This window comes from Trichomycterus rosablanca, chromosome 2 (assembly GCF_030014385.1).
Source record: "Trichomycterus rosablanca isolate fTriRos1 chromosome 2, fTriRos1.hap1, whole genome shotgun sequence".
NCBI lineage: Eukaryota > Metazoa > Chordata > Actinopteri > Siluriformes > Trichomycteridae > Trichomycterus > Trichomycterus rosablanca.
The window spans coordinates 1,265,631-1,283,699 of record NC_085989.1 but is presented as its reverse complement, the minus strand read 5'-3'; the positions used below and the strand labels follow the sequence as shown (position 1 = coordinate 1,283,699).

Below are 18,069 nucleotides of genomic sequence, written 5' to 3'. Positions count from 1 at the left end.
GTAGTCGTGCTAGTTAATCAAGAGGGTTTGATATGTATTATAATCTTGATGGCGTTTCACCAGTCGTATTAATTTTACGTTTATAATTGACATGATTTGATGTCCGGAGGTGTAAAATGGATAGTAGACGGTGGACGCAGCATCTTATGGTTCTAAGTTTCTGCAAACTGTAAGCAGTCTGTGGATTAAAGGCCTCATTCATAAAACTATTGCCTTTAATTAGCATTAATATACGTATAGATCAATATGTTTTAAAAAAATCAGGACATCAAATGCGATACAGTATTGTGCATTTGTATTTTTTATTCTGTTTTTAAGCACTAATAAAAACTGCGTACCTGTGGTTCGGGTGCTGCAGCCATCTAATCCGCCAGCCCAGACGTTCTCAACCAAAGGGGCCGAGGCCAACCGGGGGTCACACGTGATAGGACCGGAAAATCAACGGGCTATTGGTACAAGTATATGGGAGATTTATTGCAGAGAAAATTACTGCAGAGCTTCCGTGTTCATATCCCAGCAGTGCTGTCGGCCCGGTCGAGTGCTTAACAGGTTCTGAATCCGCCGCTGGCTGGTGTAAAGAAGCATTTTGAGCGTCGGAGGGATTGTAAAAGGGATGAGGAGATGACTAAAGGTTTGGGTCTGGTGAGTCTGCCATGTTTTCTTTTGTGAGCGGTAACGTGGTAAAGTGAAGGAAAGTAAATGCCCGGACAGATTTATGAGAAGTCAAAGGCTGGCACACAACATTCTCTGAAAGTTATGATGCTTTTGGGCGCTTCTTTTCACCGGTCAGCAGTGGATTCATACAGAGACCCCTAAACTGTACGATAACCTCGTCTAATCTCCAGCAGCCAGTAGAAGTCTCTGTTCCAGTCTCTGCTGATTCCCGTCTTCATTATTTTAATGCAGGTCAGACCATCCTGACACAGCACCACTACAGTAACGCTCCTGATATTTCCTGTGCAGTTAAACATGACGTGCTTACTGTGGTGCAATGCATGCAAGACGTACCGCACAAACCAGGGATAAAAAACCTCCAAACATCCTAAATATTCATAACTTAACATCATTCATTTACACACGACTGCTGTAAACGACCTCGGGGAGACTCAGAGTTCATGTATCGTACATTTTTAATAAGGACTTAATTGTAATGAATTAATATTTATTCTTTCCTTTTCAAATCGCTGCACAAAGCAACCAACACAAATCAGCGCCTGTTAAAGCGAACAGAAATAAGTCTTATTATATTTTTGACGTGTTTGTCTTTCCTGCTCATTTCTTAAGCGTACGAAGCCTCTTGTTTATATAGAAATCTAAACCTGAGCGGTTGTAGAGTCTCGTTTGTTTAAATGCACTATCCGGCAGCAGCACTTTCTGCCCTTTATTTTTATTTAATAATATTTTATATGATTAGACACTGTTACTCGCTCAGTCCCTCCCAGTGCTGTCATGTGTTGTACAGTCAATTGCGATGCAAACTTTAAAAAATATATCAGCCCGGTTCCTTGATGACGACGTAAAGTCGGTACATTTTATGTAAAGATTTAAAAAATGCTTCTGATGACACGTGATGTGCATAACGCTGTAATAAATCTATGCTAAACATGTTACACTAACGCTGACGTGTTCTGTATGGTGAATCAGTTATAACACGATGAACGTGCAAATAAAATCCAATCTGATCTGATCTGCTACACCTGTACTGCTTCCATTTCTTTTTCTTATTTTTAAATACAGTGCTTCTCATTTATTAGATCAGTGATCTGTTTACCAGGGCTGTGAAGAAAACTCAAATTGTCACTTTATTCCTTGAGGAAATTCGTCCTTGTGATCAGATGTAATTCAAAACCCCTGCTAGAGACCACTGTTCCATGTTTATGGGGGCACAGAATCATCAGCTGACATTTTAGAACTTTTAATATCAACATTATTTTTGACACGGCTGGTTTGTTTCTGATCCACAAAATGATCTTTCAGTAAACAGAAGACGTAAATATATCAGAAGCAGATGAGGGCTGGTTATTGAGTCCTGATGGTTTAATCATGTTGTAACCCAACTTTAGGTCCTACAGACTAGCAGTATGTTGTAAGATCAGTACGATTCTGTCGGGGTTGAATAATTGTGACATGCAACATTAACAAAATCTCCTGCTGCTCTAAAAGACCATATGGTTCATTTTCTTTATTGATTTGTTGCATCGTTCAATTGACTAAGACGTCATTTCTAGCAAAATCCAGTTCTGTTTAGATACGATTTTTTTCCCTTTTATTATTTCTCTTAAAAAAATAAAATAAAATACTGTATTTCTGATTATCTTTTATTTATCTGAATAATGAATTTCATTTTATTTCTGAGGTAGGTACAAACTATGCAAAAACAATTTTGAATTAAGCCCAATTTGGCTGGGCAGTTGTAGCCTATTGGTTAAGGTACTAGACCAGTAATCAGAAGGTTGTTGGTTCAACCCCACCTCTGCCAGGTTGCCACTGTTGGGCCCTTGAGCAAGGCCCTTAACCCTCAATTGCTTATATTGTATACTGTCACAACTGTAAGTCGCTTTGGGTAAAAGCGTCTGCTAAATGCCGAAAATGTAAATGTAAAACCCTGAATCTGGCAACCAGGTGTATAGCGCCAGTGACGTCAACCAGGCGAGGTGAATAGCGCCAGTGCCCTCTGCTGTTTAAAGTGAATATCGATTTATTTTACACGTCAAATCGATTTGAATCGTGGAATCTTTGAGTCGGTTATTAACTGTCTTGTGGTGCATCGTTACATGCCTAATAAATTCTCATTTATTCTGTTTATTTGCTTGAATACTTTAAATTTCAAAGTTTGGTTTGCATAACTGTTAATAATTGCATAATAATGACATATATAACACTTCTTACTGAACTGCATTTTTGTCTTTCAGAAACCTGGACTGTTTTTACTTAATCTACAGAGTCTGGAACTCGGTGGTGATTGAAAACAGACCGTGTGTGTGTGTTTATTTCTGTATTTTACTTTCGTTTCAGATGATGTCTGGTCTGATTAGACTAGCAATCCATGGACTCTAGGACCGCACGGTGTGTGTGTGTGTGTGTGTGTGTGTGTGTGTGTGTGTTTACAGTCCAGTTGAACTGTTGTTACTGAACAACTTTATTAATATGATCACATGTATTAATGCAGCAGGAATGATGGAGACTCACATACTGTGATAAACGGTGAGATTATACTTTAACTTCACTTTTTGATTATTAATATTTATTTATAATAAGAGTAATATGTATTTTAATATGTAACAAGGGCATATTTATAAACTGTGGAATGTTTTAAACGTTTGATTTTAATAATAATTAAAGATATTTGCTGGAATGTGACTGTTCACTGCATACACACGTTATAAATGAAGTTCCTTTATATGTTGGGACTTTAAACTTGGAGTTTAAACGTTTCAATTCGCTTTTATGTACTTCTGTTTTTATGTTTACTAAAAAGTTAATCTGTAATCACAAGTTTAGTTTATTTACTGACTCTTTATGAGTTCTGCTCATGTATTAAACTGAATTAGTAGTTACTATAACATGCAGGTTGTCGGTTGTTGCATTAACACTACAGTCACTGTGCTGCTGCCTCTCAGCCAAACTTACATGAATCATTTATCACATTTAATATTCGTGTTTATAAGCGAGATCACATTCCTCACACGGTTTACACCATTTATAAGAATGCTAATGCTTATTAAGTATTTTAATTCTTAATTAAATGAGTAAAATCGCGTATGCAGACCACCGACCAAGTTGCTACGGTGACTCCACTCATTTCGAATCACCGACCTTTCCTGAAACCAAACGCCGGGTTCGGACGCGCTCCAGCGGGCAGGGAGTGACCGAGCTCCCGGTACATTCCTCTCCAGGCTTCTTCTATAACAAGCAGCACTGTGCTAGTGCTGTAAATACATGAATTATTCATTATATCTGTTTTAAAAGTCGACTTTTTACTTACATGTTTACTTTTAATGGGTTAAAACGTCGTTATAAGTATATTATTACTGTAGTTGTATAAAATATAATCAAACTATATATATTTAAACGAAGTATTAATCATAACAATAACAACAACAACAATAAGCAGACAAAATGTAACGTTCTTCCATTAATGCTCTTTATTTTTTGCAAATTTTAGGCAAATTCTACAAATTAAACTTTACATTTGCAAATTTTTAAAGTATTTATTAGACCAAATGATCTTTTAGGTAAAAACTACCAAACCAAAGTGATTAACCTGTATTTACTTTTTTAGATTGATAAGATTGATGTATACACTATTTGCCAAAAAGTATGTGGACGCTTGACCTCTTTCCAAAACCATGAACGATAAAGTTGCCTTCTTTTGCGGCTATAACAGCCTCCACTCTTTTTGGAAGGCTTTCCACATGATTTTTAAGTGTGTGTGTGTTGATATTTGGTTCCCATCCAGTCAAAAGAGTTTCCAAAAGGTATTCGGTGGGGTTGAGGTCCAGGAATTGTGCTAGCCGCTGGAGATCCTTCAGAACAAACCCATTAAACCATGTCTAAATAGAGCTTGCTTTGTGTACAGTGTGGCAGTCATGCTGAAACAGGAAACAGCCTTCCCCAAACTGTTTGTGACCTCTAAATCAGAGCTAAATGTCACTGTTTAGGCTTGGTTTCGGTATTACAAAAGTAAATTTTTAGTTTCTGGGGCGCAGTCACTCGGGAGACTGTCCTCTGAGGTAGCAGGAGGTTTTCTGCTGTGAAGTATTGTGGCGGTAGCACTGCGTTACGGAGCAGAAGGGCCTGGCAGTCTGACCTAGATTGACGGGGAAAAGAATGGTGCACAGTACAGACATGTTGTGGAAAAGTGCTTACTTTAAAGGTCTGCCAAAGTACGAAATAAACAAAGTAAATACACTATACAGCCATAAATGTGGACACTGGTAGTCACAATAGAACTGAAGTGCCTCCTTGCACCCCTACAGACCATAATGGCATGACAGATGGGCATGATTCTGTAACCTGCGCCCTATACAGTCTCCTGCCAGTCTCTGCTGAGGGTGGGCCTGTTAAAGACGAGTGATATTGATAGTGGTTGATCAGAGCCGTGTTGGTGAGTTTCAGGCAGTGATGGTGGTTAACATCAGGCTGATCACACTGTCACATGAACCGCTTCACCAAATGACTCACTTCCTCTTCTGCTTTAAATTTGGCCCATGAGGTTGATGGCACCCACACACACACACACACACACACACACTTGCACGCACTGTGCACACACAGCATGACGTTTGATCTCTAACACTGTGTGGAAGTCACACACTGTCGAAAGGAACGGGTCAGTAAAAACAGTGACACTTGACTAAAACGGCCCTATATGGCCAAAAGTATGTGGACACATAGCGATGAACTTCTTGAACATCCCATCACATGCCAGATTATGCCGTTTTTATGGATGAACGAGTGATGTGTGTTCATCTTTGTTCTAGGTGCTCGGATGGAGTCGTCACGGGGGGCTGGCGGACTCTCCCGCGAGTATAAACTGGTGATGCTGGGCGAGGGAGGAGTGGGTAAGAGTGGTGAGTAATTCATTAATCACTTGCCAGCATCGTTCGGTCCAGTTTAATTCAGGACAGCTTCAGTAGGACAGCGTACAAGTGATGGACAAAATAGTGGAAACATGTGCCAGTATAGTAACATTGAGGAGCTGCTTTAATTTTGGGTTTCAGTACCTTGGGGAGTGTCTGTGTGGGTTTCCTCCGGGTGCTCCGGTTTCCTCCCACAGTCCAAAGACGTGCAGTCAGGACAGCTGAAGCTACTAAGAATTGCATTAAGTGTGTGTGTGTGTGTGTGTGTTTGCCCTGTGATGGACTGGCGACCTGTCTGGCGTGTTTTGTCCAATTAATTGGACCCACTGCAGCCCTGACCAGGGAAAAGCGGTGGTAAACAGACAGTGAATGAATGAATGATAAAAGTTTTGGTGTTTTATTCTCTCTGTGCACACACACACACACACACACACACACACACACACACAAAGACAGGGCGGTGGCTCAGAGGCTTTTGTTCTGTCTGGTTGTTAGGGAAGTGCCTAGCAACCACCCCTCCCACATCCCGACTGTGTTGCCATGACGATTAGTACATGTCACCTGGTGGAGGTGTGAGAATGGATCGGGGATTAATATATGCTATATTTTTTTTGCCCGACTGTCTCCATGGCAACGGGACAAGGTGCGAATGTGAACGTCTCGGATCTGTGTGTGTGTGTGTGTGTGTGTGTGTGTTGGATGGATGGAAGAAGACTGGATGTAATGTCTCTCTCTCTCTCTCTCTCTCTCTCTCTCTCTCTCTTCTCTCTCTCTCAGCCATCATCATGCAGTTTATCAGTCACCGCTTCCCTGAGGACCACGACCCGACTATAGGTGGGTACATCCCGAAATAAATCCCCCGTTTTATCCTCATCAGCTTTACGTTGTGGTCCGACTCACACTGTCCTGCGTTTAAAGCAAGGCTGGACGTCGTCCATCATTTATCTCGTCTTTTGGTGCCCCATGAAGGTCCCGGGGTGCATTTCAGTCACCCCAGTGGTTCCCAGTAGTAGTGACGTGGACTGTTCGGGCATTTTAAGTGAGATTCCGAACTGTAGGGAGGGAAGTCGTTTAGTCGGAAGGGAACTTTAGACTGTAGGGGGTCGTGAGTGACGCTTCAAGACCACACAGGAAGTCTACAGTAAAATGTACCCATCAGTCATCGGTACGAGTGGGATTCATCTTTGCTGAAAACGCAGTTAAGCTGGTGAACGTTCACACGGCTAATCATAGCGACACAACACGCCGTAAACACGCCACAGAGCCGCCGTACGTCCATCAGATCGCCTCTATTCCTGTATTACACACCCATGATACACGGCCCGCTTCATTAGTCTGGAGTTATTTTATAAAGCAAAAAATGCTCAAAAGGCATTCTGAATCAAACACGAACCATTACAGATGTAGAAACTCTGGTCTGTGTGTTCATTCGACCGTATTGCATTCTTCAGCTACTCAGGGGTCCATGATTTGTGCACGGAAACACGTATTCCTGCTACGGTGTGCCCTACACCTCTTTAAAAACACTAGGCATTGCACATGGTGATCTTAGGCTTGTGTGAATGAACGAATTTAACAAGCTGAAGTTCCATTATAGCCAATATCCCATGATTTATATGTAGCAAAGCTTTGAGGTTCGGGATATATAACGAAAACATGCAAGAAAAATAAAAAATACAATAATTGTCACTGCTGGTTTCAGACTTTTGGCCTCTGCTGTGTGTTCCATGATTCTGACGTTGTTTGTTTGTGTTATGATGTTGTATTTTATGATTAATCGTGTTTCAGAGGATGCCTATAAGACACAGATCCGCATCGATGACGAACCCGCCAACCTGGACATCCTGGACACAGCAGGACAGGTAAGCAGCACTGCACGAGTCCAATGGATTCGAACCCTGGATCCCAGTCTTTATGCTTTAATATGTAGCATATGTAGTGAATGCTGAACTAATGTGGAACAGAAACGCCATTAGCATAACCGAACCAATTTAGTAGTTTCCAATTCCTCATTGTAAATTTGCTGCCGCTTGCACGACTTGAGCTGGATTACCACGTGCCCCCTCAGACACGTGTCCAGTCTGGTAGGGTTTGGTTCACTGTATTGCGAATAGAGAGACACACTAAGCTCCATGTAATCCCCACTCCCCAAATCGCAGTGCCAACGGGAAGGGACCCTGTCCGACCTTCCCTCCTTTACACACGATCGATTGTGTTTGTGTGGAGGCCTGGACAGGTTGCTGGCTTTGCTGAGATTCGTCCCAACTTGATTGCTGTGCCACCATAGATGCCGGCACAGGCCTCACAGGGCGCAGGCGGCACCAGTTGGGGTTTGGCCACAGCTTCCGGTTACCCGTTTTATTTGTGGCTTTTTGGCCACAGTGTCGTTGTACCCAGCAACGGGTTCATTTCCAGTTCTTACAGATACGAGGCTACACCTGGCTTCTCTGTCCACCTTTATACTGGAACGTAATGCAAAATATCCACATCATTTTAGCTGGAATAAGTTTAATGTGCCGTCCGGCTCTTTATCTCAGATTTTCTTTGTACAGACGTCGTACACACTGTAGCTGCAATTTAAACTGTGTGTGTGTGTGTGTGTTTGCGTGTGCGTATGTGTGTAGGCGGAGTTCACAGCCATGCGGGATCAGTACATGCGTGCCGGCGAGGGTTTCATCATCTCCTACTCCATCACGGACCGCCGCAGCTTTCAGGAGGCTCGACATTTCAAGCAGCTGATCTACCGCGTGCGCCGCACCGTGGACACGCCCGTGGTGCTTGTGGGGAACAAGTCCGACCTCACTAACCTCAGACAGGTAGGGAAGTGCGGCTGTCGTACCAGTCAGTCCCAGTGAGGTTGTGGCCTCTGAGTCCAATTGGAGAAAGTACAAAGGAGGTGGGGCCTTTGTTACCTGTCAGACAAGTGGAAGAGGCGTGGCCTCAGTTCCTGCTTATAAGTATTTGCCGTTTAATTGACACGCCTCCTCCCGTCCACCAGGTGTCAGAAGAGGAGGGGAGGGAGCTGGCGCGGGAGTTCCAGTGCCCGTTCTTCGAGACGTCGGCGGCGTTCCGTTACTACATCGACGAGGTGTTCGTGGCTCTGGTGCGTCAGATCCGCCAGCGCGAGGCCGAGGTGGTGCGCGGCGGGGAGAGCAAGAGCAGACGCAGCCGGTCCTTCTGGAGACGCCTCAAAGCTCCCTTCCGCAAGAAAAAGCACTCCGAGCACTGAGGGCTGATGGGATGCCCCGGTCCTCCAACGTCACTCCTCCTCCGTAAACCTGTTACCTAGCTGGTCTGTGAACTGGTAGATTAGTTTATAGGATTTATTTCGATTAAGCGCTCTAAATCGTTATCGGATCGGATATCAGGATGTTCTGATGTGCGGGACACACGTACACATACGATAAATCTGCGAATTACTGTTACCCTCATAGGTGCGTTTATTAGAAAGGCCCGAACACACCAGGGACCAGGTGACCTTATGCAGAATTTGGAAATTCTGGAACTCTTTCTGGAATTTCAAGCTTTTTTATTATTTAATGTTCACAAAATTTTCTTCAGGGACCAAATCTGGAAGTGTTCAGACCTGTTCTTCTAATTTAGTCATTTCCCGTTCCCTTTTCCCAACTCTTTTTGCACTTAAACCACCCGTAATACAGGAATGCAGACTAGTGGCCACTGTAGCTCAGCGGTTCAAGTCCCACCAGCACTTAGTTGGCACTGTTGGGCCCCTGAGCGATGCCCTTAACCCCGGCTCGAATTGTATTCAGTCACAATTGAGAGTCACTTTGAATACAGGCGTCCACTAAATGCTGTTATCGCAAAAATAAATGTAAATGGTGCTCAGTCAGGGCTGGAGAGACGTACCGCGTACAGAGGATCACGCTGTGCTCTCAAATCAAATCAAAGTTGATTTCTCACATACTTAGACATACGCAGTACAAAATTGGACACAAATATTCATATTAGGGCATCCAGGTGGTGCATCCAGGTGGTTCGAAACTCGGTGTTGCCACCGGTCGGCTGGGTGCCATCTAGCGGGCATGATCGGCAGTGCCTGCAGCAGACACGTTCCTGCTAGGGCGGGATGGCCGGACTATGTGGGTGGGGTCTTTAAACGCTGTGTAAAAACCCTGATTGGCAGATAGAGGCGCTTGTGCAGAATGCATGGGTGAAAAAGGGTTCTGCTAAAGGCTGCACGCGGGTCGTGGGAGGGGTGAGCAGCAATATACCCAACTCGACTCAATCAGGGATCCACCAGCAGCGGAAGACAGATTGACTACACTAAATTGGGAGAAAATGTTTATTAAATAATTTGCCGTCTGTGGGTGGAATTTTATCACATTTCTGACTGCACCTCTCCAGTACGCGCCTCCCTCGTATGTTTGCACTCACAGACCTGGTGTGTTCGGGCCTTCGTACTGTGTTTAGTATTAATCAGGACTTGAGTTACGGCAGCATGTTTCTGAGGTGCAGGAGAGCTGTAGTACCTGGGTTTCTTTTTTCTGGGATGAAATAGGAAGGTCGTAGAGATGTGAAGAAAGTTTGAGTACGTGTGGATGTGAAACAGTTCGAGAAAATAATTGAAGAGAAATATGGAATAGATAACACGTGGGTTGGTGGACAGGTGGATAGCTCATTGAACACAATGAAACAATGAGTTGTTGAAATCCCTTACATGTGTATGTAAACATTTGACCATGTAAGGCTTGTTTGCAGCCTTATGTTTCTTTTGGTGAGGAGTTTTGCATGTTCTTCCCTAGTCTGCATGGGTTTCTCCAGGTCCACCTCTCACACACATGCAGTAGTGCAAATGTTCGTCGCCCACTCTGCTCCCAGTGTTTTTGTTAGGTGCCTGACTCACTGTGCCCTTGACCAGGATGGGGTGGTTGGTGGAAGTAAATAAACCAGCATTTGGACCGGGACTCATTTGCTCATTTTATGTTCTTGCTTTACCATGGTCAGGGTTGCAGTGGGTCTAGAGCTGGGTCACCACACACTCACACGTACAGACAAATTAGAGCAGCCAATCCACTTAATGCATGTTTTGGGAGGTACCTGGGAGAACATGCGAAGATTCATAAAGGCAGCAATTGGAGGGGAATGAACCTAGGGTCCTAGTACCCACATTTCTGTGCTGCACCCACACCAAACTGCACCACTATACTGACCTGAATTTACCCAACTGTAGAGAGAGAAAGATGGCTCATGAATAGTATAAGAATGGTGTATAAATGGCTAATGAATAGCATATGAATGCTTATAACTGGTATATAGTGCATGTCTGGAGTAAGAACAGCTTATTGGTGTATGGATAGCAAATAAATGGTGTATAGATGGTGTATTAATGACGTGTATTGCATATGAATCACACTTCATTAGTGTATGAATGGTGTATGACTAGTATATGAATAGTTCATGAAAGGCATATGAATGTGACTCCTATATAGTTTTTTCCTCTTCTTAATGTTGTGCAATTACTACACATAAATTCTGAACGTCTGTTTATTGCTGTATGTCGTACAAAATGTAGAAGTTTTTTTAAAACAGTGTGATTATGGAAGTGCTTGATTTTTTTATGTGATTATAATTCTTATATTTTACTTAATTTATTTTTCTTAGAGGTTCTTAAATAAAATAAATACACATTTCAACATTAATTTGTGGTTTTGTGTTCCTTTTTCAGTGTGGTAAAATTTTAATCTACAAATATTTGAGTGGTTTAATTTGTTAGGCTTGTTTTGTCGCATTGATGGCTGCATTATGTCTCTACAATGTCTGAAATCTAAAAGATACGCCTCCATATCTTCAGTGGTACCTTCACACATAAACAACTCATACATACCATCACTATAAAATATTCTGGATTTTGTCTTTTTATCTTGTATAGAATTGATGAATGATTTTCTCCTTCTATAACAGAGCTTCAGGTTGCATTTCTAGATGCAGCGGCAGGCAGTGACGTTTTTTTTTTAAGTATCTACAAAAATTTCTAGATTTCTAGATTTGACCTACCTTGACTGTGATTTCTCCGGATTCCCTGAATCTTTCTACAATATTATGTACAGTATATGGTGAAATACCTCAATAATTTGCAATCTTGCTTTGAAAAATTTGCTTTTTTTTTAACTGTAGAGCCATGACCCATTTTTTTCTGCTCGCAAACACTGAGCCTTTTGAAGATCCTTCTGTTATACCCAACTGTTATACTCTCACCTGTTACAAACTCTAAATATTTTGGAAAGTTTCAAAACGTGGTAACTTCAATATTCTGCAATCATTTGGCCATGTCTGAACTTTTCTTTGAGTGTGTTGCAGGCATTAAATTCAGAATTTGCTAATATTTACAAACAACAAACAAGTTGGTCAGCAAAAATATTAACATGTCCACATACTTTTGATCATATAGTGTATTTATTATACTGTACACAGATCAGTGATGTGGTACTAATATGTGAGTGGGTCTATCTGGCGGTAGAGATGTGGTATTGCAAGGCTTAATATAAAAAAAAAAAAAAAGTTAAAATACATGTTTTATGACTGAATATGAGGTAAAATCGTTGTAGATTTTAATGATTTTACTCTTTTTGGTTCTATTTTTTATTTTGGAACGTCGTGTTACCAAATTGCACCGAAATGAAATGAACAAATGATCTTGTTCCTGTGTGATTTATGTTTTTGAATAATAGTTTTTGAACAGTAAACATTACTTTAGTAAGCACTAAACACTATTTAAAACTCTGGCTCTGTGAAAAAGTTTACACACCCCTGTTTTATGGTGCGTTTTAATTTGGCGGATTTGGAAACGCGTAATGTCGGGTGTGGTTTGTCTCTCCGCGCTTACCGTCCACAGGAAGTCGGTATTAATGCGCAACAACAGACGGCTTAGCTGTCAAATAAAGCTTAATAATAACTACAAAGTACAATAATTATATAATATAATGTTATATAATATTAATGTTTATGATTCTAACAGTATAAAACAGTGTATATAGCGCAGTTAGAGTGAGTGTATATAGTATTATTTAGGTATAATAGTAATGGAGAGGTGGGTGAGGTACAGTTCACAGACTCAGGCTAAAGAGAGACTGTTCAGGTAAACGGCATAACACACACACACACACACACACACACACACACACACACACACAGTACAGAACAGCACAGCACAGCAAAACATAACAGTACAACACTGCACAGTACAGAATAGCACAGCAAAATACAACAGCACAACACTGCACAGTACAGAACAGCACAGCAAAACATAACAGTACATCACAACACAGAACAGCACAGCACAACACAGCACAGAATAGCACAGCAAAACATAACAGCACAACACAGCACAGAACAGCACAACATTACACAGTACAGAATAGCACAACACTGCACAGTACAGAATAGCACAACACTACACAGTACAGAATAGCACAACACTACACTACACAGTACAGAATAGCACAACACTGCACAGTACAGAATAGCACAACACTACACTACACAGTACAGAATAGCACAACACTGCACAGTACAGAATAGCACAGCACAACACTGCACAGTACAGAACAGCACAGCAAAATACAACAGCACAACACAACACTGCACAGTACAGAATAGCACAGCAAAATACAACAGCACAACACAACACTGCACAGTACAGAATAGCACAGCAAAATACAATTGCACAGTACAGAATAGTGCAGCACTACACAACACTGCAGAACACAGCATAGAGTACAGCAAAACAGCACAACACAGCATAGTACAGTACAGCACAGTACAGGAGAACACAGCAAAACACAACAGCATAGCACAACACTGCACAGTGCAGAATAGCACAGCAAAACAGCACAACACAGCACAGTTTCGGATTTTTAGACAATCAAACATTGCAAAGCACAATAATAATAATAATTATTATTTTATTATAATCAATCACATAACAACAGTACAGCAAGACACAGCCCAGCATAGAACAGCACAGTTTCAGATTTTTATATAATCAAACATTGCAAATAAAGACAGCATAGCACAGCATGAGACAACACAACAGCACATTATAAAAATAACAACACACACTTATTTCAGACTTCATCATTTATTTCAATTCCCTTTTTTCAATTCCTCCGCCGCTCGCACCCTCCTCCCGACTGTCTGAGACGCCGGTCCAGCAGACGCCCCCCTCTGATGCATAAGAACTAACAGAGCGTGGTACTCTGTACCTCTGTACCCTATACTTGTATCAGCACCTGATTCAAACAGCAGCAACCTTCCAATCCACTCGTCCCTCCCTCCCTCAGACACAGCCGGTTGTGTGTGTTGCGCCCCAAGCCGAGCCAGGCTGGTAGCACCACTGAGCACTTAATCAATTCGAATTCAAAAGCTCGGATGATCCGATTGATACTGATAATGTGGTATTGTGCATGTATTTTGGACAGGGCTGCTCAGTACGCCTGCACCCTGCTTGGATACACGCTGCAGAAAGGAGGCGCTGGAGCCGAGACCCTGAACGCTGTTAAACAGCTGGAGGCTCACCTGAGTCTGGCCAGAAAGCGTACGTTCCTCTTCGTCATACCCAGTCTGTGTGTGTGTGTGTGTGTGTGTGTGTGTGTTGATTTTAATTCGGTGCCGTGTTCATGTCCCGTGTGCTCAGTGATCCGCCTGGGGAACTCCGCCGAGGCCCTGGAGTCAGCGAAGCGAGCTATCCACCTGTCCGACTGCGTGCTGAGACTCTGCGTCACCGTGGCCCACCTGAACAGAGCCATGTACTTCGCCTGCGATAACGTCCTGTGGGCGGGAAAAACGGGCCTGCTGCCCAAACTGGACCAGAACAAGTGGAGCCTGAGATCGTTCAGGTGAGCCGGGGACCTAACCGGGTCCGTGTGAAAACCTGGTTTCCTAGCAGCACAGTTTTTTTTTTACTAACCTTGATAGAGAGACGACTGTTCCACGTGGTTCCGCACTGAAGTGTGTATATGGACGAAAGTATTGGGACACCTGACCTTCCTAAAACCGTGTGTATTTAAATTGAATGCTCCTTCCCACTCCTCTGGGAAGCCTTTTTAAGGGACTTTGGAGTGTGTCTGTGGGAACTTGTGCCCGCCCATTCAGTCAATAGAGTCAGTGAGGTCAGAAGACGCTGGTGCTGGAAGAGTAGAGAAGGCGTGGCTCGCGATCCAGGTTTAATCAATCCTGGAAGTGTTGAGTCGGGTTAAGATCAGGGCTCTGTGTAGGGGACTTCCCCAAACTGTTGTCACACTGTTAAAGCTTATCATTTATATACACCTGTCGACAACATATGTGTGAGAATTGACTAAATTCAGTAAGTTCAGTCATTAGGAAGGGCGTCCACATACTTTCGGCTGTACAGCGTACGTATCCTTGACGTGGTTCCTCTGTTCCACGCTGCAGATATTACCTGTTCGCGCTGATCCTCAGCCTGACGCGGGATCTGTACGAGATCCGGGTTCTGATGGAGAGGGAGCAGCGCAGCGCTTCGGCTAAATCTCACCACGCCGCCAGTCCGGAGAACGGCGAGTTTCCCGCCGCCCCGCCGTCCTCCGTGGTTCCCGCCGTCTCGGCCGGCGTGCAGCAGCGGTTGGGTCTGCTGGCGGCGGTTCTCCGGGGGAACCCCCCGCTGCTGCTGGACACGCTGAAGAACCTGTGTGACCTGTTCATTCCGCTGGACAGACTGGGCCTGTACTCCACCGGGCCGGGCTTCGTGGGCGCCTGTGGGCTGGCGTCGTCCGTCCTGTCCATCCTCACCGTCCTCTACCCCTGGCTCAAGCTCAAACCCTGAGCGCCGAGGCTGAACCCAACCCGAGAGGACGGAGTCGGGAGGATTTACTACACTGACCTGCATAATAATAAACTGATGATCTTACAGATGCCTGAGAAGCTGTGAAACCGTGTGTGTGTGTAAAAGTGTGTGTGCGTGTGAGTGTAAAAGTGTGTGTAAAAAAGAGTGTGTGTGTGTGTGTGTGTGTGTGTTTGTGAGTGTGTGTGTGTGTGTGAAAGAGTGTGTGAGAGAGATAGTGTGTGTGTGAGTGTGTGTGTGTGTGTGAGTGTGTAAAAGTGTGTGTGTGTGTGTGTGTGTGAAAGAGTGTGTGAGAGAGATTGTGTGTGTGTGTGTGTGTGTAAAAGTGTGTGTGTGTTTGTGAGTGTGCATGTGTGTGTGTGAAAGAGTGTGTGAGAGAGATTGTGTGTGTGTGTGTGTGTGTAAAAGTGTGTGTGTGTTTGTGAGTGTGCATGTGTGTGTGTGAAAGAGTGTGTGAGAGAGATAGTGTGTGTGTGTAAAAGTGTGTGTTTGTGAGTGTGTATGCATGTGCGTATGTGCGAGTGTGTAAAAGTGTGTGTGTGTGCATGTGTATGCATGTGTGTATGTGTGTGTGTGATAGTGTGTGTGTGAGTAAATGTGTGTACTACTATTTCTCCGCCACGCTGGCCAGCGAGAGCCCCAGACTAGCACCTGCGCCTTCAGACATGTGAAGTTGCTTGTCGCTTCTTTACACCAGTAAGCGGTGGATTCTCTCAGAGAGAGTCATGCTGTACTCTGTGTGTTCCTCCACCATGCCTGTTAGCGCGTCGGCCAGACAGCAGGGGTCGCTGTTGTGCTATAGTGCTTCAGGAAATCAGATTTTGAATTCAGAGTTTAGACTAAGCTGAAACGAACGCTGAGATTAGACGAGGCGTCACTGATGTAACGTTTACTGACTTTATTGCTGCATTATTGTTGTAACCGTTACTAACAGCACTCAGATCGTTTCTGGTCCTTTTGCAACGTAGTAAACTTAAAAATTCACATTTAATTATAAATAAATACTGTATTATAACTCAGAATGGACTTTTAATGAGAGTGTGTTTGTTCGATTTTTAATAAACGGTTCATCCAAGCAGCCGAGCTCTCAGTATTTGTTCATTTATTCATAATACTAAACCACAGAAGTCCAGAAAGACCCACGTGCTGATCCTCAACATAACAAACGTCATTTTCTTATTTTCTTTCTAAGTGACAGACACTGATTTGGAAATTGTCTAGCCCTGAAAAACGGTTATTTCCTTGTGTCGGTCCCAGAGCAAAGTAAATACATTAAATACATACATACATCGGTCACTGAATACTGTACATACATACATGCACACATCCATACATTTTCTATATAATGCCTGTATATAGTCTTATAGTTTGTATATTTTTGTGTTTAATGTTCTTGTGCATTGTCTGCAACTTGTATATTGCTTGTATACTGGATTTATACTAGAAGAAGATGAAGAAGATTTTTTATTCGTCATATATACATATACACATGTACAGTACAATGAAATTCTTTATTCGCATATCCCACCTTGTTTGGAAGCTGGTGTCAGAGCTGGTGTCAGCCATCGTACGGCGCCCCTGGAGCAGACAGGGTTAAGGGCCTCGCTCAAGAGCCCAACAGTGACTGCATAGCAGAGCCTGGATTTGAACCGCCAATCTTCCGGTTGATAGCCCAAAGCTCCACCCACTAGGCTCCCAACCATCAGCCGGAACCAGATTCCTTGTGTGTATCCACATACAGTCCCTGACAGAAGTTCTGTCGCTTATCCCTGTTGTGGAAACAAAAGCTTATAACCTGACTTTAAATTCATCCATTGGTTTTAGAAATGACTCATATGAAAGCTGAAACCCTCCCAAATGAGGTTTAATTTACGAAAATAAATTTGCTTCACTGCAGAAATATTGATCATTTAATGAACACAGAAAGGTCAGATTTTGGCAAGACAAAAGTTTTGTCGCCTTGTCATATAATGCACCCAATCCTAGTTTACAGCCTCACCTGTGCTCACTAACTGATCGGTTAATTAGTGGGTGTGTATAAAAAGAACCCCAGCACCCCAGACCTTCACTTGAACTGCAACTTCACCTCTGACAACATGCCAAAAATCCACCCTGCGACCAAAGCCTTGATTATCCTTAAGAGGCTGAAGACCAGATCCACTGCAGAGGTGGCTGGCACCTTTAATGTGTCTCAGCGTCAAGTACAAAGAATTAAAAAAAGATTTGAAGAGACTGGAGATGTTTTTGACAAGCCCAGGTCCGGCAGACTCCGCAAGACAACTGCTAAGGAGGAACGTTTGTTGGTTAGAAAATCCAAAGCCAGCCCCTCTTCCACTGCAGCAGAGCTCCACCAGGCCTGGTCACCTCAAGTCCCTGTGTCAACTAGAACAGTTTGTAGGATTCTGTCTCGAAATGGCCTCCATGGTCGAATCAGTGCCCAGAAGCCAGCACTAAACAAAAGGCCCACAGCCTGCTAAACGGATGGACGCTGGAAAAGTGGCAGAAGGTGGATTTCTCAGATGAATCTTCAGTTGAATTACACCACAGCCACCGCAAATACTGCAGGAGACCTACTGGAGCCCGTATGGATCCAAGATTCACCCAGAAAACTGTTAAGTTTGGTGGTGGAAAGATCATGGTCTGGGGTTACATTCAGTATGGGGGTGTGCG

General features: G+C 43.3%; 2 protein-coding genes across 2 annotated transcripts; both read left to right on the top strand.

The window, feature by feature from the left end:
* The first annotated feature begins 3,088 nt into the window (after positions 1–3,088).
* On the top strand, positions 3,089–11,242 carry rit1 (Ras-like without CAAX 1). Its single transcript, XM_063009490.1, has 6 exons — positions 3,089–3,204; positions 5,484–5,573; positions 6,360–6,416; positions 7,371–7,444; positions 8,207–8,398; positions 8,581–11,242. Exons 2-6 carry the CDS (start codon positions 5,492–5,494, stop codon positions 8,809–8,811), a joined length of 636 nt encoding a protein of 211 aa, XP_062865560.1. The 5' UTR covers positions 3,089–3,204; positions 5,484–5,491; the 3' UTR covers positions 8,812–11,242.
* A 1,214-nt stretch (positions 11,243–12,456) lies between these two features.
* Positions 12,457–16,421, top strand: pex11b (peroxisomal biogenesis factor 11 beta). The gene is made up of 4 exons (XM_062989212.1): positions 12,457–12,678; positions 14,021–14,136; positions 14,236–14,437; positions 14,994–16,421. Exons 1-4 carry the CDS (start codon positions 12,623–12,625, stop codon positions 15,379–15,381), a joined length of 762 nt encoding a protein of 253 aa, XP_062845282.1. The 5' UTR covers positions 12,457–12,622; the 3' UTR covers positions 15,382–16,421.
* The last annotated feature ends 1,648 nt before the right edge of the window (positions 16,422–18,069 follow it).